Source organism: Podarcis gaigeae (assembly GCF_964106915.1).
Source record: "Podarcis gaigeae genome assembly, chromosome: 2".
NCBI lineage: Eukaryota > Metazoa > Chordata > Lepidosauria > Squamata > Lacertidae > Podarcis > Podarcis gaigeae.
The window spans coordinates 120,896,348-120,921,661 of record NC_139679.1 but is presented as its reverse complement, the minus strand read 5'-3'; the positions used below and the strand labels follow the sequence as shown (position 1 = coordinate 120,921,661).

Genomic DNA, 25,314 nt, shown 5'->3' with positions numbered 1-25,314 from the left:
GAACTCCGGCAAGAGGGAGGTATGGATTAGACACAGAGATGTAGACAATTTCATAGAGGAAAGAGCTATCCAGATAAAAATTCAGATATGTTCTACCTCCCTGTCGGAGGCAGTAAACGCTGCTTCTGAACACCAGTTGCTGGAAGCCACAGGATGGGGCGTGCTGTCGTACTCAGAACCTGCTTTTGGGCTTCCCATTGAGGCTGGAACCAGAATGCTGGACTAGATGGGCCACTGGACCGGCCTGATCTCAGCAGAGATCTTCTCATGTTCTTAAACCAAGCAGAATTAAAAACCACACAAACACACACAATCAGAGCTGGAGAGAGAGAGAAGGCTCCTGCAGCTCAGCCCTCCAATGGTTAAATGGACTGAGCTCTTGTTCCTAGAGAGGCAGGAAGTTTTGAAAGTGAGGTGGGAGAGGCTATGGGGGGGGCAGACTCCTTGGTCTTCCAGGGAGGGAAACCAGCCTAGTGACATTTTTTGGCAAGGCTGATAGGTGGAGTGGAGGCCTGGATCCAAGAGGTGCAGGAGGAGGGTGCATTTGGGGGAAGTGGCGCAGCATTCACACTACTAGCACATTTGCAAAGCTAAGCAGGGTCCAATATGGTTTCAAATTGGGTGGGGTACCTCCATTGATTCCTGCATTGCAGGGGGCTGGGCTGGATGACCCTGAGGGGTCCCTTCCAACTCTACTATTCAGTGAAAGAGAATCCCCCTTCCCACCTCCCCTCTCAAAACGTTAAGCATGGGGTGGTGGTGCTGATCCATGCCAGACTGCCTGGGAAGCCTAGACTGCAAGAGGTCACACTTGGTCTCATAGGATGTGGGGTGGGAATAAATGGATTTGAGGGCAGGGGTGGGCAGGTGAAGGAGCTCTTTAAAAATAAAAAGGAGGAAGAACCCCCCCCCCAAAAAAATCCACACCCTGTCAGCATTGCCCTTGAGCCAGTGTCACCAACTGGACTCATGCACTTCAACCCCGACTGGGCTAGGCGAGCTGGGTAGCACTTCCAGAGACCACCTTCCACACAGGAACAGGTCAAAGTGCTGTGGACTCACAGCTTAGAGTTGTGAACACCGGATTCACTTCCACAATACAGTCGTCGCACAGCAGAGTATAGCAGAGTCTGGCAGTGTATACACGACTCGGAGAGCAGCTCTGTAGAATATCTTCTTTTATTCTATAACTACAACTATAATACAAAACTATATACAGAGCTAAATAGGTCTAAGCATAAATGAATGCTGCACTGAGTGTCTGCAGCTGCTCTTAGCAGCAGTCTTATCTATACACACACGATCTCTAACACTCAGTCTCTCTCTCTCTCCCCGACACACTGACTGACTGACTGACTTGGTGCTGGAGCTGAATAAGTAGAAAGCAGAACACTGCTCCTCCTCTCTGGAGAATCAGCAGACTAGTCAGGAGATTCTTGGATATGGGAGGGGTGAAATCTCCTCACACCCATCCAACTGCAAAGTGACCCCAAAAAACCCTGGATTGGGTTTTAAAGGCTCTTCCTCCCCTCCTGCCTCTACTCTGAACTCTTATCAAATCTGTGTAGGGGCAAGAGAGGAAAGAGCCTTGCGGAGGGAAGAGGGGAACGTAGCTGTGCAGCTTTTCAGTGCCAGAGCTGGAGGGGAACTACTTTTTTGGTTTCCTGAACATGAAAAGAGGCTGGTCAGTTTCTCTCCTCCATCATCATAATCATCATAACAACAACAACAATTTATACCTCACACATGGGCATAGTCAGGATTTTTGTTGGGGGGGCAGGCCTTTTCTTGGGGGCAGAACCTCAGTTAGCTATGTATTTTTATTGATTTCTATTGGTTGGGGGGCAGCTGCCCCTCCTCTGCCCCCCTTGGCTACACCCATGACCCCGCACATCTGGCTGTGTTGCCCCAGCCGCTCTGGGCAGCTTCCAACACATATAAAAAAATAAAACATCAATCATGAATTTATCGGAACTGTTTCTTCCTTCAATTTTCAGGCATAAATCCTTTGGTAAGGAAGGGATCATATTCCCCTTTCCTTCTAGGGCTCAAATATACAAATAAGATTGAATGGGAAGAAAATGTGCTGTTTAAACTGTGCAATGTATTCCGGCATTTGTTATTGCAATGTGTTTAATGGGGGAAGTCTTCTCTCTGGTCAGGTACAAGTCCGTTTAACTGTCACTGTGGGAACTTTGACGGACAGCTGAGGAGGGGCTGGAGCGATGTGTATTCTGATTGGCGGTTGCTGGTTTAGAATTCTTAGTGAGACGCTGTGATTGGCTGGGTTCGCCCAAGGAAGTATATATATAGCCAGGTGCTATTTAGCAGAGTTAGTTGGAGCTGTTGGTGCTCCTGGAGTCAGACAGAAGGCGGCAGAGGAAGAGGATGGGGAAAGAAGATCCAGAAGGAAGGGCAGAAGGGCTTGTGGCCAAAGGCTTCTTGGGCTAGCCATATAACTTGGCTCAGCCTATGGAGTCTGCAGCACTGAAGGAGGAGAAATGAGAGGCGGTTTGCAGTGCTGGGCTCTGGTGCCTGGTAGGGGAGCCAGAGGAAGACTCCAGAACAGCAAAAACAGGCCTGGGGTTTCATTTGTGGGGATTAAAATCTAGTCCCCATTTACAGAGTTATGCTGAAGAGAGCCATTTAACTTTACCCTTTAATTAGTTCCCTTTTCCCTCCTATAAAAACTATGCAAGACCACCTCTGTTTAGAGTTTAAATAGAAAATAACTTTTACTCAGTGCAGACCCTCCAAGTGTCCCTGTGTTTTCCAGGGACAGTCCTAGATTTACAGAAGCCGTCCCGGTTTCTGATTTTATCCTGCTTTCGTTAGGACACCCCTATTTTCATTGGAGAAATTTTGGAGGATATGGAGTTGTCCGACTCCTGAGCCATGGGTTCTGGTGTCTTGGAGAGAAAAACATGCCTCTATCCATTTCCCCCTCACTGTGAAATGTGTGATGCAAGCCTCACAGACAAAGGAGTATGCATCAATAGAGATGGACGGATGAGAGGATGAAGGACTTGACACAGAAAGTTTCTCTGTGCGATCCTCTGCATGTCTACTCAGAAGTAAATCCCACTGGACTCGATGAGGTTTCACTGCCAAGTCAATGTGTGTTTGGCTGATAAAAATATCTAGGGGTCTTAGCAGACTTAAGCTTAAGATGAGTCAACAGTGTGATGCAGCGGCAAAAAAGGCCAATCCTTTTCTGGGCTGCATCAACAAACTTATAGTGTACAGATCAAGAAAAGTACCTAATAGCATCACTCTATTCTGCATTGGCCAAACCCCAACTGGAGTCCTGTGTCCAGTTCTGGGCACCAACGTTTAAGAAGGATTTTTTATTTTATTTTTAGAATAATATTTATTCAGGTTTTAAAACATTACAAAAAAAAACAGAAAACACAATACAAAAAACCAAGACATTTCCAAGAAAAAATGCAAAAAACAAAAAAACAAAAACAGATAAAAAGGGGGGGGGATTAGAAAATACATACAATCAAAACAGAAAAAAAAACAAGTTAAACCTTTACATAATTTTCTTTCTATGACTTATTTCCTTGACCTCCTCACACCTCCCCTCTTTGTTTTCTAGTTCAAATAGATATTTCAGCAAATCCTTCATCTTTATTTTTATCCTAATAATTTATCTTAATATACCGTAATTTTCCATTCTTTCTTTCACCAATTAGCCTTCCACTTTTACTTTATTTAATCTTATTTCTCATTAAGACTGATATATTTAAACCTATTCTCTTAAGACAGTTCCCCTAGGGTCATAAAAATTCCATTCCACGATTTCTCCATCTCTCATTAAAAGTAATTTTTTTTAAAAAAAAATTCTCAATATATACACTTTAAATTCCCAATTTCCTTTCACCGTCTCCGCTCCCCGGTCTCGGCCCCTGCCAACAGTTCCATCGGCTTACAACAGTCCATCAACCTGGAGATCTCAAATCCGAGGCTCTTAAGTCTTTTTCATGTCCGATCTGCCGATCTTCTTGATAATCTTTAGTATTAAGAAGCAGTTCTCGGGTGAGCTCCAACCCAACGATGGTCATATTCCTTCTTATCAAGTCTGCCAGATTTCCATAATTAAAGATAGGGCCCATAAAATATTCCCAATTTTGTTTCACACTTCTTCCGAGTCCAAAGGCCCCAGAAACTTCGCTCCCCTCCTGGCTCAAATTCATGTCCCAAAAGTCATTTGATCCCCACATAGGGTGATCTCTCCACTTTTCATTTTCCAAATCAAGCCAGGCTCCCATCTCCAAAAACTGGCTTCTCCTAATTACAGTCATGTAAGGCCTCAACTTGTAATCCTCCAATTGTCTCTGTAGGGTTAAAGCTCCCCCTTGCCTCACTTTAACCATTTAAGAAGGATATTGATAAGTTAGAACGTCTGCAGAGAAGGGTGATCAAGACTCTCAAGCGTCTGGAAACCAAACACTGCTAAAGGAATAGGGGTCCCACTATCAATTCTCAGCACCCTTAACAAACTGTCTTTCAGAATTTGGGGGGGGGGGGGAATGACTGTGTAAAGCAGCCCTTTACATGTATAGTGTGATTGTAGACTTAGCTGGATGATGATGATGATTTATACCCTGCCCATCTGACTGGGTTTCCCCAGCCACTCTGGGTGGCTTACAGGATATATAAAAATATAATGGCCCAAAGTCTCTGAGATCCTCGTCCAGCAGTCTAACCACTATAACACACTGGCAACTTTTTGTATATGTTTCCGACTTCCTCATGGGCTGCTGCACAATTATTATTACCTTGAGGCCCTCGGAGGAAAGGTAGGGTATAAATGTGAACATGAACTTAAAAAATCTGTATGAAATGTTCCACTGAAACTTTAGATATTTGCTGTTTTTAAGTGTGTGTGTGTGAAGACCATATTCATGGAAGACAATTTTACCCGGCTTACGAGTGATTGCCAACGAAGAAGACCTTTGAGGGTTACACTCCCTGGATCCCATGAAAATATTTCAGCAAGGGGAAGGGGACCACCGTGGCCCCATCTTTGGCCAGAGGAGTATCCAGCTGGCTCTCTCGCATGGCTATATGAGAGCCATGTTCAAATATATAAAAGGATGTCACATAGAGGAGGGAGAAAGGTTGTTTTCTGCTGCTCCAGAGAAGCGGACACGGAGCAATGGATCCAAACTACAAGAAAGAAGATTCCACCTAAACATTAGGAAGAACTTCCTGACAGTAAGAGCTGTTTGACAGTGGAATTTGCTGCCCAGGAGTGTGGTGGAGTCTCCTTCTTTGGAGGTCTTTAAGCAGAGGCTTGACAACCATATGTCAGGAGTGCTCTGATGGCGTTTCCTGCTTGGCAGGGGGTTGGACTCGATGGCCCTTTTGGTCTCTTCCAACTCTATGATTCTATGATTCTATCCCTGCTCTGGGATAACAAGACCGTTTGGCCCCCAACTGCCAGTTGCCCTGGGACCACCGAGCGAAAGGGAGGCCCAATTGGGCCCTGTCCGTCCTTCTCTTTCTCACACACCTTCCTTCCTCCTCTCACACGCGTATTCCTCCTTTCTCACACACTTCCTCCTTTCTTTCTTTCTCTCTTTCCTACACATACATCCCCCCCATATTTCTCTCACATACAGCTCCTTCCACTCGGACATCATAATCATTATTATCATATTTATTAAATTTGTTTATCACCCTATATCCTCAGGGTGGTTACCACCTAAAAGCACAAAAAGCACAGCATGAAAACACAAATTATGTAATAAAAACTAAAACAAGTCCAACAATTGTACAAGTTCTCACACGTTCCTCCCCCTTTCCTTCTTGCACTTCTTTTTCACATACATTCCTCCTCCTTTCTCACACTCTATCTCCCTCCTCTTTTTCACACATTCTTCCTTCCCTCACTTTTCCACACACATTCCTCTCACACCTTTCCTACCTTCTCTCACTTTCTCACACATTCCTTTCTTGCCTTATTCCTCCATTCTCCCTTTTTCTCACACATTCCTTTCTCCCCCCTTCCTCTTCCCTCTCTCTCACACAGACACAACCTCCTTCCTTTCCCTCTCTTTCTCACATTCCTTTCATCCCTCTCTCTGACACAACCTCCTTCCTTTTCTCTTTCTTTCACATTCCTTTCTTGCCTTATTCCTCCATTCTCTCTCTCTCTCTCTCTCTCTCTCTCTCTCTCTCTCTCTCTCTTTTTCTTCCCTCTCTCACACAGACACAACCTCCTCCCTTTTCTCACTCTTTCTGACACAAGCTAGTCAATTATACTAAGCCCCATCTCCACCCACTGCCATTTTGGGACTTTGAGATCGGTGGGTAGAAAATCTTGAGAATTGGACAAAATGACAGGAAGGATTCGAAACCTGGGGGACCAGAGATTTACAGGAGATTAATTATTTGAAGAGCAACTGTAATCAACAAATTATGCTAGTAGGACTACAAGAAGTTTTGTAAGGAGAAATATACAAAGTGTTACAAAGTAGAAAAAGATAGAGATATTGGTTATGTGTTTGAAATGTAATAGGGAAGATAAGAAATGCATACTGAGAGATTAGATTGGAAAATTTTCAGACAGGATTGATGGAAGTCAAAAATTTGAATAAGATGTAAAAGTATGTTTAATTACTGTTGAAAATGGTAATATTTAAAAAACTAATAAAATTTATGTATATATATATATATATATATAAAAGAAAATCTTGAGAAACTCCAGGCCAGATTTGACACCTTGGTTGCCCCTATGCGACTATGTGATTCTATGACTCTTTTGGGAGGAAGGGCTGGGTATAAATTAAGGCAATAAAAATACAATATTGAGCATGTCCTTTCACAGGCTGCCCAGGAGAGAAGTGTACAACGGCCAGTTTTCGGTTTACTTATTTATTCTTCCCACTTATTAGTTGCCCAATAACAGATATTTTTCAAGCCAACATACAGTAATAGTGTAAAACAAATTTTTAAATGCAAGCAGGTACAACAATGCCAACAATAAAATCCAACCCAGCGTAAAAACGCACAAGGGGGCCACCCGCAACCCCGCCAGGACTCAACACCCCCCTACAAAAGCTAAAAAGCAATAACTAAATTGCCATCGATCGCCAGACACTAAAATAAATATGTTACATTACGGTAAAATAATATCGAATGACATTAATAGGCTTGGGGAGAATAAAAAAGAGATCTTGCCTGACACCAAAATATGTTTAATTAGGGAACAAGGAGAGGGATTTACAAATTGAGTTACGTGGGTGACTGTCCAAATATTTGTCACATCTCCTTCTCTGCTATGAAGGTGTAAAAAGGTATTTTGTGTGTGTTGATAGGGTCACTACAAAGTTTGGTCAGCAGATGACAAAAGAGTTAAGTTTTATCTGAGTGGAGTGGATGTTTCCTAGGTCTGTTCTCTTATTGCTGGAGAAAGTCAATAAGGTTTTTGTCTTGCTTTCTGACCAGTTTCTCCTCTCAGCCTTCTATGACAAAGAGTCCCCAAGACAGTTTTTATTCTGTTTATCACGAGATAGAAATTCCCCTCAGGATTTTCCTCTCCATTGATAGAGGCTTCCAGGGCACAGTCATAAGATGGCTTCTATTTTTTCTTTTTTTGTCACATGACAGAAATTCCTCTCAGGATTTTTCCTCTCCATAAGACACAGCCACCAAGAGTTTCTATACTTTTTGTTACGTGACTAAAGATGCCATATTTCAAAAGGCGGAAATCTGGAAACAAAAGTTGTTGCTGTTGGGGTTTTCTTTTGTTTTTTTGACAAAGTTGTGGAGCTTTTTTAGTTTCGCCCAAAATTTTGCTGAAAGAGTTTTTGTGGTATTTTTAAGGAAGATCGCAAAAAAAGTCACTGTTGCCATACATCCAAATTCTCACCCAGACATTTCACCCTATACACGACAGAAATTCCTCTCAGGATTTTCATTCTCCATTTATGGGGTCTTAACAAATTAACCAAGACAGTTTTTATTCTTTTCACATAACAGAAATTCCCTGAAGGGTATTTTTTTCTCCGTTGATGGAAACACAGATACATCTAGCCAAACGCATGCTGACTAGGATTTGGTCTGCAAACGCAACACCACCTATGTCCACCTCACAAGTCAGTCTTTCCTGACAAAAGTTCAGCTGACAGTAAAACTATTAGTCTTAAAAGTGATGTATCCACCTGCCGTCTTCCCCGCAAGATGTGAATAAGTCTCTTCTTCTGTCACACATTCTTATATCTGAAGGGTGACCAGCTCCTCGAATGACGCACAGAAACACCTAGCAAAAACAGTATTTTTTAAAAGAGTCATGTGGAAGACAAAGGACCAGAGATAGGAGAGTGACTTCCATACAACGACAGGCAGCAGAGGAACATAGCAGTGTTCATACATCACAGAAGTTTGCTTGGTGGCGGCCTAACATGAAAGTACTATTTCTTAGATTGCACGATAGGAAATATATAAGCTTAAAAAACAACAACGTAAGATTAGGAGACCTTCTTCCCTCTGCTGTACGCCTTCAAGGAATCAGGACGTCTGTAGTGCCTGGAAGAATTGCCAGATTTTATGATTGTGCAGGCGAGAATTCATTAAAATCTAGGCAACTGAAGAGGAGACTCTGCAATTCCCTAAGCTCTTTCTTTGCTACAATCATTTTCATGATTTCTGATCAGCTGTGAACTGATCCGTTGCAGAAGCTGCAATATATATATAAATTTTCCACAACGTGAATAATTCCTGGAGCCCGACAAAGCTTATTGCATGACAACCGCTCCACTGTTTTCATCGTTGCAGTGGATCATCTCCTCCTTGAATTCTTTGATGTCTAGGAAGTTCTGAGCGCTGGCCGAAGCTCTTTCAAAACTCCAAGCGCTGAAATGGTTCTCGGTGTGAACCCGCTGGTGTCTTATAAGGAGCGTGCTTGAGGTGAAATTTTTTCCGCACTCCAAGCATTTGAACGGCTTCTCCCCGGTGTGGCTTCTCTGATGTTTGTTGAGCAGCGAGCTCTCGCGGAAGCTTTTCCCGCACTGCTGGCATTTGAACGGCTTCTCCGCTGTGTGGGTTCTCTCGTGTCTTATAAGGAGCGTGCTCCAAGTGAAACTCTTCCCGCACTCCAGGCATTTGAAGGGTTTGTCTCCCGTGTGGGTTCTCACGTGAGAGATGAGGATGGAGTTGTGGCTGAAGCTTTTGCCGCATTCCATGCACTTGAAGGGCTTCTCGCCGGTGTGCGTCCTCTCGTGGCAGGTGAGGTGTATGTGCTGGCGGAAGCTCCGGCCACACTCCAGGCATTTGAAGGGCTTCTCTCCCGTGTGGATCCGCTTGTGGGAGGTGAGGTGGATGAGCTGGCGGAACCTCTTCCCGCACTCGGGACACTTGAACGGCTTCTGCCCCGTGTGCATCCCTTGGTGCGCAGTAAGGATCCCGCTCTGGCTGAAGCACTTCCCGCACTCCAGGCACTGATACGGCTTCTCCCCAGTGTGGGTTCTCTGATGTGAAGTAAGGCTCCTGCTCTGGCTGAAGCTCTTCCCGCACACCGGACACTTATATGGTCTCTCCCCCGTGTGGCTGACTTGGTGCCTGATGAGGTTGGTGCTGTCACTGAATTCCTTCCCGCACTCCAAGCACTTGAACGGTTTCTCTCCCGTGTGGGTTCTCTCGTGTCGGATAAGTTCCGAGCTCCGGCTGAAGCTCTTCCCGCAAACCTGGCACCTGAAGGGCTTTTCCCCTGTGTGAGTCCTTTCATGTCGAATGAGTTCCGCGCTGTGGCCAAAGCTCTTCCCACACAGCAGGCAGTTAAACGGCTTCTCTCCAGTGTGGATTCTTTCGTGTCTGATAAGGTGGGAGCTCTGGCTGAAGCTCTTCCCACACTCCCGGCATTTGAACGGTTTCTCTCCGGTGTGCGTTCTTTCGTGGGAAGTAAGGTGGATCTGCTGGCGGAAGCTCTTCCCGCACTGCTGACATTTAAAGGGCTTCTCCCCGGTGTGGGTTCTTTCGTGGGAGGTGAGGTGGATCTGCTGGCGAAAGCTCTTCCCACACTCCAGACACTTGAATGGTTTCTGTCCTGTGTGCATTCCCTGGTGTGCGGTAAGGATCCCACTCTGACTGAAGCACTTTCCACACTCCAGGCACTGATAAGGTTTCTCCCCGGTGTGGCTTCTCTGATGTGAAGTAAGAATCCCAGCCTGGCTGAAACACTTTCCGCACTCCAGGCATTTATAAGGCTTCTCTCCCGTGTGACTCCTCTGATGTGAAGTAAGGTTTCTGCTCTGAGTGAAGCTTTTCCCGCACTCCAGGCATTTGAAAGGTTTCTCTCCTGTGTGGATCCTTTTATGTCGAATAAGCTCTGAGTTGCGCTTGAAGCTCTTTCCGCAGTCCAGGCATTTATACGGTTTGTCTCCTGTCTGGGTTTTCCAACGCATTTGAAGGCCTGGTGCATCGTTAAAGCTTTCCGAATATGCTGGGCACTCGTTCCTTCTTCCTCCTTTATGTTTTCCTGGATGGGCTGGGATTTCAAAGAAGCCGCTGCTCAGACAACCAATAGTTTCACCCCAATCCTGATCTGCCTCGCTTCCTGCCTGCATCTTTATCCCATCTTGATTCCCAAGGTTCTCGACCATAGCTGGAAATGTAATGCTTTCCTCCAACGTCTGATGGGCTTCCTCATCACTTTCTCTCTTCCACACATGCCCTGCTGAAATAAAAGAGAAATGTGATGTGAGGGGAAAAGAAGAAAAATCAATTACAGAATACAACAGCTGCCCCAAACTTTCTACCACTTTGCCTCTCCCTGTAAACCAACAGTAACCCCTACCTAGTGAACAACTTCAGGCCTTGGCATTCTTCAGACATTTGGCCTGCCGTTGCTATTATTAAAGGGACCCCTGACCATTAGGTCCAGTCGTGACTGACTCTGGGGTTGCGGTGCTCATCTCGTTTTACTGGCCGAGGGAGCCGGCGTACAGCTTCCGGGTCATGTGGCCAGCATGACTAAGCCGCTTCTGGCGAACCAGAGCAGTGCACGGAAACACCATTTATCTTCCTGCCAGAGCAGTACCTATATATCTACTTGCACTTTGACATGCTTTCGAACTGCAAGGTTGGCAGGAGCAGGGACCGAACAACAGGAGCTCACCCCGTCATGGGAATTCGAACTACTGACCTTCTGATCAGCAAGTCCTAGGCTCTGTGGTTTAACCCACTGCGCCACCCGCGTCCCTGTTGCTATTATTACTTTAGTTATTATTAACATTGATTTATTAATAACCTTCTAAACCACCACCTCAAAGTGATTTACACAATTAAAAACTCAGAAACAGTAATGAGTTTTTAACTGTGTAAATCACTTTGTGGTGCTTGTTTAGAAAGTGATTACAGTGGTACCTCGGGTTAAGTATTTAATTCGTTCTGGAGGTCTGTTCTTAACCTGAAACTGTTCTTAACCTGAAGCACCACTTTAGCTAATGGGGACTCCCGCTGCTGCTGCACCGCCAGAGCACGATTTCTGTTCTCATCCTGAAGCAAAGTTCTTAACCTGAAGCACTATTTCTGGGTTAGCGGAGTCTGTAACCTGAAGCGTATGTAACCTGAAGCATATGTAACCTGAAGCGTATGTAACTTGAAGCGTATGTAACCCGAGGTACCACTGTATTGAGTTATTTGAAGTTCCACAGATCACTCTCCTTCTCAGGCTGAGAGGGAAAATGGGGAAAACAGGATATTTATTGGGACATTGTGATTTTTGCAGCTGCTGTTAAAGTTGCAAAACAACGGAGCAAGGGGCGGAGCAATGGAGAACTTCTGAAAAAACGGTGGGATGTTAGCTCCGCCCAAGGCATGATGGAGAACAGCAACAACCGGGAAAAGATAGACTAAACATTTTACAAGGAGAGGAAGAAATATCATGGGCAGAATAATTGCCACACACAGGAAGAACCAGGATATGGTTGAATGCTTCACCTGTAGATTTATAAATCCCTTAATGTGTCAATACGAACAGAAGTCGTTAATATTGCAGTTGTTTTATAAGGGATTGTTATTTTGACAGGAGTGTAGTTGAAATTAATAAGATTTTGGAACGCAGAAATAAAGTAAATCATCAAACCATCGATTCTAGCACACGGGGGGGCCACCTAAATTTTATAATTTGGCATCTGAATTATTGGTATTAGTAACTGCATTATAATCTGGCATTGTTAAAGGTAAAGGGACCCCAGATCATTAGGTCCAGTCGTGGCCGACTCTGGGGTTGCGGCGCTCATCTCACTTTATTGGCCAAGGGAGCCGGCGTACAGCTTCCGGGTCATGTGGCCAGCATGACTAAGCCGCTTCTGGCGAACCAGAGCAGCGCACGGAAACGCCGTTTACCTTCCCGCCAGAGCGGTACCTATTTATCTACTTGCACTTTGATGTACTTTCGAACTGCTAGGTTGGCAGGAGCAGGGACCGAGCAACGGGAGCTCACCCCGTAGTGGGGATTCGAACCACTGACCTTCTGATCGGCAAGTCCTAGGCTCTGTGGTTTAACCCACAACACCACACGAGGCTATTATTGGATTATTGTAATTAAAAACTAATAAAAATTATTTTCAAAACAACTCAGAAACAACTAAAACACTTAAAGCAAGATATTATTATTAACGTATTATGGTGTGCGAAACTCGTATTCTGTTTTTTAGGATACCGTTTTATTGTTTTTATCATATTTCTGAATGCCATTTAGGGATCTTTAAAACACAGAGCAGTTTAGATGCGCTTTAAAACAAACAAATTTAGAATGGAGCTCTATCCAATTTCGAACGGAACTCACATTCATCGACTGCATTCTGGAGGGCCAGGCTTGCGTGGGATCGTCCAGTGGAAGCCATGAACATTTCTTCGAACACGGGGCTTTCTTCTTGGATATGCTGTGCCGTAATCTCTGCCATGTTCCTGTCATCTTTGCGGGAGCAGGTAGAGAAAAAAGAAAGAATGAGAATCGTAAAACTTCAGTCCTAGATACAGCAAGATAGGAAGATCCACAGGAAAAGGAGTCGGGGGAAACTCGTGATTTGTTTGGAGGCAAACAAGACATAAAACCAGGGTTCGGATATAACGCTAAGGCATAAGGCTAAGGCATAAGGATATAGCTCCTGGCAGCAAACTACCAGCAAGGGAAAAGCAAAGCACCTGCAAATTTCATCAACTTGCTCCCAGCAGTGCTCACATTAATGTTAAACCATTGTTTAACTATGGTTGAACATGATATATAAGCAAGGCCATCAGGGGTTTTCGCTTTCATCTCCGAGCTTGCAGTTTGGGAAAAGAATTCAAAGCCCCAAATGTCACTTTGTTCCTTCTTTCTTTCTATGTTATGAAAACCAATGTTCCCATATACACCACGATTTACAACAGCGTACAGTGGTGCCTCGCAAGACGAAATTAATCCATTCCGTGAGTCTCTTTGTCTAGCGGTTTTTTCGTCTTGTGAAGCAAGCCCATTGACGGCTTAGCGGCTTAGCGCTATTAGCGCTTTTAGTGCCTTTAAGCGGCTTAGCGGATAAGCAGATAAGCGGCTTAGCAGCTTAGAAAAAGGGGGGAAAGGAAAAAAACAACGCAGGAACTCGCAAGACATTTTCGTCTTGCGAAGCAAGCCCATAGGAAATTTGTTTTGCGAAGCACCTCCAAAACGGAAAACCCTTTCGTCTAGCGGGTTTTCCGTCTTGCGAGGCATTCGTCTTGCGGGGCACCACTGTACATCTACAAAACACGTTCTTACTAAGTGAGCCACAAGTTAGTGTAAACCTTTGGGGCTGGTCCTTGGTTTTCTGGAGAACCAAAACTCCACCATTCTCACACAAAGGTGTCTTTGTGCTTTGCTCCTTTCACAAGGGAGCCAGTGTGGTGTAGTGGTTAAGAGCGATAGACTCGTAAACTGGGGAACTGGGTTCGCGCCTCCGCTCCTCCACATGCAGCTGCTGGGTGACCTTGGGCCAGTCACACTTCTCTGAAGTCTCTCAGCCCCACTCACCTCACAGAGTGTTTGTTGGGGGGGAGGAAGGGAAAGAGAATGTGAGCCGCTTTGAGACTCCTTAAAGGGAGTGAAAGGCAGGATATCAAATCCAAACTCTTCTTCTTCACAAGTCACCTTGTTCTGGATGAAGAAAATTCTACAGGGAGCCCTATAGTTCCCAAACAACAGACTGTCTCCCCACACATCTAAGGAGCTACCTGACAGACTCTCCTCTTTGTCACACTCCCAGACAAACAGTTCTTCCTCTTTATGCCAGCCAGGAGATGAAGTCAGAAATCTTGTAATAATAATAATAATAATAATAATAATAATAATAATAATAATAATAATTTTATATGAAATAACAGCAGCAAGAGTATTATTGGCACAGAAATGGAAACAAGAAGAATTACCGATGAAAGAGGAATGGCAGATGAAATTAACGGACTATGCAGAATTAGACAAGATGACAGGAAGGATTTGAAACCTGCGGGATGAGAGATTCTTAGAGGACTGGAGTAAATATGTGAACTACTTGAAAAGCAATTGTAATGAACAGATTACGCTAGTAGGATTGCAAGAAGTTTTGTAAGGAGGACTATGTGAAATACTGCAGAGAAAAGTATGAAGAGAAGTATTAGTGAAGGACTATTAAACGTAATAGTGAAAGTAATGAAATGCAGATTAAGCGATAAAGACTGAAAAATCTTCAGATGTGGTTGATGGAAATCTAAAACATTGAATCAGATAAGAAAATATGTAGTATGTTTTTTGGAAATTTCATGTAAAAATTAATAAATATATATATTTTTAATAATAATTAGAGATTCCAATATTTCTGCCTCTTTCTGCCCCACAAAAGTCAAATCTTAAAAAAGCAAGATTCTTTTTTTAAAGCTTGCAACAGTTGGGTAAGGTCACTTTGGCCTTCAAAACATCCACCTGGTGTCAGTTGCTTGCCCCTGGCTTTGATTTGACATACCAGAAAGAGATGGAAAGATGACAAAGTCCTGACCAGAAGAGAATGGCAGATTTAAGTTGATGGATTAGGCCAAAATGGCAAAAATGACTGAAAGAAACAGGAAGACCAAAATTTTAATAAGGAATGGGGGGAAATTATAATTTATATTAAAAATCATTGTAAACAGTTAAAATTGTTAGTAGGATTGGAATAAAATTTGTAGTTTAATGGTGAATTTTGGATATATAGTTGTACCTTCGTTTTCGAACGTAATCTGTTCCAGAAGACTGTTCCGACTTCTGAAACATTCGAAAACCGAAGTGTTTACTTCCGGAAGCATTTACTTGCAGAAAACTCAATACGGAAACCGCGTGGCACGTTCGACTTCCGAAAAGCATTCGGAAACCGAAGCAGTCACTTCTGGGTTTTTGGTGTTCAAAAACCGAAACATTCGAATTCCAAGATGTTTGAAAACCAAGGTACCACTGTAATGGAGATTTGGATTATTATAAAAGATGCAGGAGGAAATGAATTAACGACAAGACCCATAAAGGGGAGGAGGGAAATCCAGGAGATTCTTTGGGATCTTGTTGTTATGATGTATGTTGGATATGTGATTGTAAAACTTTAATGTGAAAAACCAAATCAATTTATTTACAGTCATACCTTGGGTTGAAGTAGCTTCAGGATGAGTATTTTTTAGGTGTGCTCTGCGGCGACCCGGAAGTAGCGGAGCGCGTTACTTCCGGGTTTCGCCGCTCATGCATGTGCAGACGCTCAAAATGACGTCACGTGCATGCGCGGAAGCGGCGAATCGCGACCCGCAGATGCGCGGACGCGGGCTGCGTTCGCTTCAGGATGCGAATGGGGCTCTGGAACAGATCCCGTTCGCATCCAGAGGTACCACTGTATTTATTGGTACAGTTGAAGAGGGACCAAGGATGATCTCCCAAGAGTCTTAGCGCAGGACTGGTGGCCCTCTGTGGAGAAGACACCTGGCATTTCAGACTGAGAGGGAGCTGCCTGGATAGGAGAAAGGAAGACATAAGAGCTGGAAAGGTCAACCCATGGTGGCCCTGGCCAGGTTCTGGCAGCAGTTTGGCCTGGTGGCATGGATGCCGCCACTTGCTGCAGCTTTCCCGGAGCAGAACTGAGGTCGGGCCTGAGCAGCAAGTAAAAAAATCCCCCGAGATTAATGCAAATAGCCGAAAAGACTGAAAGATCCCAAGAGATGAGAGCCTGCTGGATCAGGCCAGTGGTGCTCAAGAGGAAAGACTGCAAGCAGGAGCTGAACGCAACAGCCCTCTCTTCTCCTGCACTTTCGAGAAACAGGTTGTGGAGGCAGAACATAGCCATCAAGATTTAGTAGCCACCAGACGGTCATATCCTCCATGAATCTGCCTAATCGTCTTCTAAAGCCATCTTTAGGTTGGTGGCCATCTTTTGGAGGAAGAGAGAACTAGCCCCGCTGCACATCGGGGAGGGCTGTGTGGAGAGAGTTTCTTCCTTTAAATTCCTAGGAATTTATCTCAGCGAAGACCTTACTTGGAAAATAAATACAACCCAGGTGGTTAAGAAAGCCCAGCAGAGACTCCATCTCCTCAGAATATTGCGTAAGAATGATGTCAATCAACATTTGATGATCTCCTTCTACCGGTCAACAATAGAAAGTGTCCTTTCATACTGCATCACGGTGTGGTAAGCTGGTTTGACATCAACTGATAGGAAGTGCCTACAGAGGGTGGTGAATACAGCACAAGATATTATGGGCTGTCCCGTGAATCCGCTGGATGAAATAGCGGAAGAACGTTGCCTCAGGAGAGTGAGGAAAATTCTCAGGGATGATTCACACCCTGGCCGGCACTTTTTTGATCTCCTGCCCTCGGGCAGAAGATATAGAAGCAGGATTAGTCACACCAAGAGGGTAAAGAACAGCTTCTATCCATGGGCTGTTAGGCTGCTGAATGAAAAGATAACAACAAGGCAACAGACTTTCGGGTCTGGTGGGTGTGCGTCAGTAAACGAGGGAATTAAGACTAAGATAGCTGAGTGTGGGGTGCTAGTGTAATCTCACTGTATACAAGTTGTACAAGTGACAATAAAATATTTCAATTTCAATTTCAATCGCTGCCTCTTGGGGGAGTGAATCCCACAGTTTAGCTGTCTGCTGCGTGAAGAAGTCCTTTGTCAGTCCTGAATCATCCAACATTCAGTTGGATGTCCCTGTGATGTTAACATATGAGAGTGCTGGTGGTGAATTAGTTAAACAAGTTACCCAATCAGAACCTGGGGGGTGGAGTCAGAGGGACTATAAAACCAGCTCTGGGAGGGGGGAAAGAGGAGTTTGTTGGGAGTTGGGTGGTTGGTTGGAGTGGGAGTGAACTGAGATAGAGTCTGTGGGGAGGTTGAGTTAGTGCAGTGAAATAAGTTGAGTCAGGAACAGTTAGGAGCTAGGAAGACAAGTAAATATCTGAGAGGTGGTTTAGTGAGTGAGAGCAGGTAGTGGAAGTTATAGGTCTGGACAGGCACCCTATGACTGTAATGGACCGATACCGTTTATGAAACCACACGCTTGTTAAACTGCAATAAATAAACAGAAGTTTACGTTCCAGTTTAAACCTGACTGGACTCAGTATTGTCCCAGGTAGGGCCTGGGTGGTGGCAGCAAGAAATCAAGTGGTGGCACAGGGATCAATAGACAGTGAAACGTCCGGGGACCCTGTGTGATTGCCACACTCCCAGCGCTATTTTTCTGGGAAGAGAGGTCTCAGCACCCACCATAAACACCTCCCTTTTTCTTTTAGAATGGCACCCACCCGGGAGGTTGCCAGAACTGAGTTCCGGTGAATTCCTCCTGGAAAAAAAAAGAAAAGCTCCAAATGTCCCAAGTTCCAGCGTTATGAGAGAGAGACAAACTCCCCCCCCCCCCGCCATCCACTTTCTCCAGCTTCGCTGACCTACCCCTAGTTCCATCATTCGATGTCAAGGGGCAGAAAAGCTTTCTATCTGTTTTCTCCATCATCATGGATAACTTGACACATCTCTGTCGTCAGGCCCCTTTATTCACAATTTTTCTACTCTTAGGTAGCCGCCGCCCCCCTCACAAAAAAATATTTCCACATACAGTGGACACTCGGGTTGCGAACGTGATCCTGCAGTGGCACGTCTGGGCACGCACGGGTTGCAATTTGGCACTTCTGCACATGCGCAAAGTGTGATTTAGTGCTCCTGCGCATGCGTGACCGCCGAAACTCAGAAGTAACCCATTCCGGTACTTCTGGGTTTCGGCAGTCCGCAACCCATGCAACCTGAATTGTCTGTAACCCGAGGTACGACTGTAGATGAATTACTCCAGCCCCCCAATTGTGAAACTGCTGTGTGAAATTGTAGTCTTTAAAAGCTGTGGGCCACCCCGCATGGCACAATGAGAACAGAAAGGTGAGAGAAATGTGCTTTTAATGCAGAGACGGGGAATTTGCAACCCTGCAAATACCGTTGGGACTCCCATTGGCCAAACCGAATTCCCACCCAGCATGGCTGATAATCAAGGAATTATGGGAGTGGGGCGCCATCGTCTCCAGCTCCTCCCCCATCCATTCCACTTTTGAGAAAAGAAGTCTTAATAAATGTTCTTCTTCTGAACTTCCCGTAGGGACCTGGTTGGTTCAACTGGCTGCTGGACTAATCTGGATTAGGAGCCGAGATTGGCTTGATCCAGCAGGTTCTAAAAACGAAGATGGCAGGATTCTTTTCACACACTGCATTTATTTTGTGTTCCCGTTTCTTGTGAGGAAAAAAATGCTTTTTGGAAACCATTATGGATGTTGCATTTGATCTAGACCAGGGTTTCCCCAAACTTGGGTCTCCAGCTGCTTTTGGACTAATAATAATAATAATAATAATAATAATAATAAATAACTGTATTTATACCCCGCCCTCCCCAGCCAGAGCCAGGCTCAGGGCGGCTAACACCAATAAAATGTCAGTAAAAACATAGTAAGAAAAAAGAAAAAGAAAAAACCAATTAAAAACGAAGGTTAAAATGCAATTTAAAATGCAGCCTCATTTTAAAAGTCAAAACCATAAGGGGAGGGAAATGTAAGGGTCAGACCAAGCCCAAACCAAAGGCCTGGTGGAACAGCTCTGTCTTGCAGGCCCTGTGGAAAGTTGTCAAGTCCCGCAGGGCCCTAGTCTCTTGTGACAGAGCATTCCACCAAGTTGGGGCCAGTACTGAAAAGGCCCTGACCCTAATTGAGACCAACCTAACTACCTTGTGACTTGGGACCTCCAAAATGCTTAGCTGTCAACGTTTCCCTTTTTTTAAAGGGAAATTCCCTTATTCTGAATAGGATTCCTCGCAAGAAAAGGGGAAAGTTGACAGCTATCAAAATGTTGTCATTTCTGGACCTTAAGGTCCTCCGCAAGGCATATAAGGAGAGGCAGTCCCATAGGTATGTGGGTCCGAGGCCGCATAGCAGGACCAGGACTCAGGGATGATGGGAAGCGTAGTCCCAAAAGAGCAGGAGACCCGAGTTTGGGAAACCCTGATCTAGAGTCTCAGGGTCCTTTCTAGCTCTGCAATTCTATAATTCTATGACTCCCTCTGCATAGCCCCAGGTATACCTTACGTTCTTAAGAATACCAATTGTTGGTAATCATAAATAGGAAGTGTGTTGCGATTTCGGGCGTCCCATTCAGGCATCTGGCTGGCAACCAGGATACTGGCTTAGAAAGGTTCCCTTTGGCCTGATCCAACAGCCAACCTCTTCTTTTTTTTCTGCTGATGTGCTTAATCTCCTCAACTTTTCCCTTTTCTTGCAAGGAATCCTATTTGGAATAAGGGAATTTCCCTTTTTAAAAAAGGAAACGTTGACAGCTATGCTCCTCACCTTGGTTCTCCCATGCAGTTTGAACAGATCAACACCATTCATTTAAACCACGTGGCTTCCCCACAAAGGATCCTGGGAACTGTAGTTTATTAAGAGTGCTGGGAATTGTAGCTCCATGAGCGGGAAAACTAGCGGCATCGGAACTGGCTATTCGGGATAACGTGAGGTGCGTTTTGTACGTGCTATCATTTCCTGTGCTGTCTCCTTTTAAAAAAAAATTAATTTCTCAGATATACAGAACACCTTGCAATGCTAAAATTTAATATATAATAAACAACCAAAAGTAATTTTAAATATTTATTGCAATGACTGCTTTTAAATAGTTATGGTGGGTACAATAGGAAGAAACTTTTGAATCACAGCTTGAACTGGGTTTTGATCCTGACGCCCGTTCCCCTGTGAAAATAAGGTTTATACATATTAGTCTAACTTTTTGGGTTAAATTTGCTTTCCATTTCTACCTCAGATGCTATTCTTTGCATTTTTAGCTTTGGCCCGACCTGACTTTTTGTTTTTGTTTTTTTACTTTTTACTGGCAGAAAACAAGTGCTCACAATATTATTTATATTTCTTTTGCTTTGTGCTGTTATTTTATTGCTTATCCTGTTTCAGGAGAAGGTGAATATTGTCTTGTCAAGGGTGTTCAACTTGTCTATAAAATCCAATAAAGAATATTTTTAAAACAAAATTTACTATAACATAGTATAGGATTTAATGCATAATATCCGTATCTACCGGCATTTTAGCCAGCAACCTCCATGGGCCACCTCCCAAAATAACTAAAACAACTAAAATATTGGGAGGATATCATAAAATATAATAAAATGGTTGCCATACATTCAGAATTTCCCAGACAATCCATGTCAGCAATGTCGTTTCTGGCGATTTCCATTAAAACAACTTGCCAAAAAAAGCCAACGACTTTTGTGTCCGTTTATTCAGGTTAACTTTTTGAAATACGGCAACCCTATCATCAAAGTTTTACATCTTTGCTTTTTAAATCTTGCAAAAAGGGACTGGGATTTTCATGGGATTCTGTGGAACGACCACCATAACTTTGCATTCTTTCTGAAACCAGGGGAAATCTATCATTTTTGCTGGGCTTTTAGCAGCTGATGAGTTAAATCATTTTAAAGCCATTTTTAATCAAGCTATCTATGGTAATTGTTTTAATGTTTCTGTTTATTGTATAATGTTTCTATTTATTATGTTTTTTTCAATATTAGGGTGTATGTGTTTTGTGTAAAACAATAGACTCAACACAGTAGCGGTTAGACTGTTGGACTGGGACCTGGGTTCAAATTCTCACTCAGCCATGAAGCTCACTGAATGGCCTGCTCCAGTCACTGCCTGTCAGCCTAACCTACCTCACAGGGTTGTTGTGAGGATAAAATGGAGAGAAGAACCATGTGCATCACCTCAAACTCCTCCAATGTAAAACACAGTAGTAGTAGTAGTAGTATTAGTAGTAGTAGTAATTTATTATTTATACCCCGCCCATCTGGCTGAGTTTCCCCAGCCACTTCAGATGTCTTTTAAAGATAAGATAGCTGCTTATTTCCTTCACATCTGATGGGAGGGCGTTCCACAGGGCGGGTGCCACCACCGAGAAGGCCCTCTGCCTGGTTCCCTGTAACTTCACTTCTCGCAGCGAGGGAACCGCCAGAAGGCCCTCAGCGCTGGATCTCAGTGTTCGGGCTGGACGATGGGGGTAGAGATGCTCCTTCAGGTATACTGGGCCAAGGCCGCTTATAATTATTAATATAATAATTATTAATATTAATAATTAAGTATTAATATAACAACAACAAAGAAAAACAACTGTCCTGTGACTATTTTTGTTGAAAGGCTATATAGTAATCTTTTTAAAAAACAAAAACAAATAAACTAATGTGCTTTCCCTACCTTCCCTCAGTTAAGAAATCCTTGTAATGTACCCTGTTTTATTGGGGCATTCTTGGACTGCAGGAATTATCGCAGATCCATATACCTGTATATATATATATATATATATATATTTGCTTTCGTAGATTTTCACGGGTACAGGAATGCAGGTTTTGGTGTCCTCGGGTGTCTTCCCGTGTAAAAGTTGGGGTGTCTAGGCGACGTTTCGACGAGGTCTCACTCGTCATCTTCAGGCTGGTGCTTTCGGCTTCTTGTTACTGGAACAGAGCGGGATCTCAATGTTTGAGTTCCTATAAATACTGTAGAGGGGGTGTGGAGGCTAGACACCACACCCCCTCTACAGTATTTATAGGAACTCAAACATTGAGATCCCGCTCTGTTCCAGTAACAAGAAGCCGAAAGCACCAGCCTGAAGATGACGAGTGAGACCTCGTCGAAACGTCGCCTAGACACCCCAACTTTTACACGGGAAGACACCCGAGGACACCAAAACCTGCATATATATATATATATATATATATATATATATATATATATATATTTGCTTTCGCAAATATATATATATATATATTTGCTTTCGTATATATATATATACACACACACACACACACACACACACATATATATATATAATACACACACACACACACACAGTTTTGTAATTTAGAATATTCATTTAAACAGCCTTAAAATATCAATGACTTCCCTTCTTCTCTTTCCATGGTTCATTTTGCATACCGTAAATCCCTGCATATTTTACATAAACTAAACCGTTCAGTATTCCATTATTACATCCATCAAAACTTGCATTGTTGAACTGATCTTAATGCGGCCAACATTTTCAAACGTACAGAGTCCCCCCCCCATATATTTAATAAACATTTTCCAATCTTCTTTAAACGTATGGTCCATTTCCATATACCACAGAAGTACCGTATTCATAAAGAGATCATGACAGGAGGCTGTAACCAGGAAGCATCCAGATTATGCTCTTAAAAATTTGTAATCTGGACCAGTGTCCTGTTCTCACAGTGGCCAAGCAGATTTCTGTGGCAAACCCACGAGCACAACAAAAAATATCCCCTGCCCTGATTTCCAGCAGCTGGTATTCAGAAGAATTACAGTGGTACCTCGGGTTAAGTACTTAATTCATTCCGGACATCCGTTCTTAACCTGAAACTGTTCTTAACCTGAAGCACCACTTTAGCTAATGGGGCCTCCTGCTGCCGCCGTGTGATTTCTGTTCTCATCCTGAAGCAATGTTCTTAACCTGAAGCACTATTTCTGGGTTAGCGGAGTCTGTATCCTGAAGCGTATGTAACCTGAAGCGTATGTAACCTGAGGTACCACTGTACTGCCTTGGACCATGGAGGGGAATCACAGCCCTTAGACCAGGGGTCAGCAAACCTTTCCAGCAGGGGGCCGGTCCACTGTCCCTCAGACCTTGTGGGGGGCCGGACTATATACACTGTATTTTTCGCTCTATAAGACGCACCAGACCATAAGACGCACCTAGTTTTTGGAGGAGGAAAATAATAAAAAATAATATTCTGAATCTCAGAACCCAGAACAGCAAGAGGGATCGCTGCGCAGCGATCCCTCTTGCTGTTCTGGCTTCCAGGATAGTTGTACAGCCTGTATTCACTCCATAAGACGCACACACATTTCCTCTTACTTTTTGGGAGGGAAAAAGTGAGTCTTATAGAGCAAAAAATACAGTATATTTTGGGGGGGGAGGAAGGAAATAAATGAATTCCTATGCCTCACAAATAACCCAGAGATGCATTTTAAATAAAAGCACACATTCTACTCATGTAAAAACACACTGATTCCTGGACCGTCCATGGGCCAGATTTAGAAGGCGATTGGGCCGGATCTGGCCCCCGGGCCTTAGTTTGCCTACCCATGCCTTAGAGCTAGTACCCATTGATAGCCTTCTCCTCCATAAATTTGTCCCTCTGAAAGGTCATCAGGGTTGGTGGCAGGCCCTGCCTCCTGTGGCAGCGAGTTCCATAGGTTAACGACGCACTGCAGGAAGGAGGGCCTTCTTTTAGAGGAGGGTGGGGGGCTTTTCTCTACCCACTTTTCTGCACGCCATGCAGAGTTCTCCCAACCCACTGCCTTTAGGACAGCTCTCATCCTGGCACCTGACAGCTGCTTTGACCAAGAATTCCCATCACCAGCCCCATTTGTTGTTATTATTACTATTATTATTCTGTGAAAATTATATGCTTAAGGTTGTACACCACCCTGGGATATTTAGATAAAGAGGGGTATATAAATTGAATAAAATAAGAGCTGTTCGTCTCCCTCGGGAGGTGGCGGCCTCTCCTTCCTCGGAGGTTTTTAAGCAGAGCTTGGATGGCCACCTCTCATGGATGCTTGAGCTGATGCACTGCAGAGGGGATCCGACTAGAGGACCCTTAGGGGTCCCTTCCAAGTCTAAGATTCTATTAAATAGCAATAATAGGAGACAAGGAGGAGAAAGAACCTTGTGTGCAGTGAAAGGAGGAGCAACATCAGGTTCTGCTGCACAGACTGAAGGTGGCTGGGTGTACTTTACTAGCTTACGTTGTGAACCACCCTGAGATCTTTGGATGAAGGGCGGAATAGAAATTTAATAAATTAAAAATAATTAATAATACTCCCCATGCTGCATGTTTCCCCCCCCTTCTCCTTTTCTGCAAAGCCTGGAGCTTTTTTTGGGCGTTGCAGCCTCTCCTCTTTTTTTTTTTGCACCCGGAGCCAGACTCACCAGATCCCTCCCCAGACACGGAAGATGCAGAACCTGCAGCCGCCTTCCGACGTTCAGACGGGGCTCCAGCTTCCAGGAAAGGTGGGGGGGTAGGGTACAGAGTGGGGGGGGTGAGAGGGGCGTTTGCAGCCGGAAATGGATTTCTCGGGCGCCACTCTAGGACTCCGGGCTCGCTTGATTTAACCCTTTAAGGAGGCAGGCTCCGCGTTCAGACAAAGAGGCTGCATACCCTCTTAGGGAAGGAGAGATGTTGGAAGCTGCGTGTCAGAGCTTTGCCCCATCTAACTCAGGATTGCCGACACGGGCTGGCAGCGGCTCGCGCTGGTTTCAGGGATGGGAGACCTTTTTGCAGTCCCGCTTGGAGGGATTGAAGCTCTGGCCTTCCGTGCATACAAAGGAGATCGTGGATTCGGAAGGGGACCCGAGGGTCATCTAGACCAACCCCCCGCAATGCAGGAATCTCAACTAAAGCATCCATGACAAATGAGCTGGGATAGTTCAGTCAGTATAGCAATAGACTTAATCTCAGGGTTTTGAGTTCAAGCCCCACCAGTGGCGTAGCGTGGGTTGTCAGCACCCGGGGCAAGGCAAGTAATTTGCACCCCCTAACCCGGGGCAAGGTGAGTAATTTGCACCCCCTAACCCGGGGCAAGGCAAGTAATTTGCGCCCCCTAACCCGGGGCAAGGCGAGTAATTTGCACCCCTAACCCCTAACCTGCCGCCGCTGCCAGCTTCTTCTTGCTGCTGCCTGCCTGGGCTGGGGCATTTACGGTAAGGTAGCCACGGTGATGGCGGTGGGTCCGTGTCAGGTGATCTGAGGCGA

At 44.5% G+C, this 25,314-nt stretch overlaps 2 protein-coding genes across 3 annotated transcripts in view; both read right to left on the bottom strand.

Moving 5' to 3' along the window:
* LOC310837436 (uncharacterized protein) overlaps nt 1-25,314 on the bottom strand; it is a 103,154-nt gene that overhangs the window by 76,249 nt on the left and 1,591 nt on the right. The gene's annotated exons all lie outside the window — the stretch shown is intronic.
* LOC310837391 (uncharacterized protein) lies at nt 6,870-24,626 on the bottom strand. Of its 2 annotated transcripts, none has more exons than XM_083723934.1 (3): nt 24,492-24,626; nt 12,800-12,928; nt 6,870-10,684 (listed from the first exon to the last, which is right to left on the bottom strand). In XM_083723934.1, the coding sequence occupies exons 2-3, from the start codon at nt 12,915-12,917 to the stop codon at nt 8,748-8,750; spliced, it is 2,055 nt and encodes a 684-aa protein (XP_083580060.1). In that variant the 5' UTR covers nt 12,918-12,928; nt 24,492-24,626; the 3' UTR covers nt 6,870-8,747. The 2 variants fall into 2 exon arrangements, with proteins under 2 accessions (XP_083580060.1, XP_083580061.1); XM_083723935.1 differs by having other exon boundaries at nt 6,870-10,681.

Coding starts and splice junctions, on each gene's coding strand:
- LOC310837391 (XM_083723934.1), bottom strand. CDS start 12,917: ATGGCAGAGATTACGGCACAGCATATCCAAGAAGAAAGCCCCGTGTTC. Junction 10,685..12,799: donor CCAGAATGCAGTCGATGAAT/GTGAGTTCCGTT, acceptor CTTTTATTTCAG/CAGGGCATGTGTGGAAGAGA.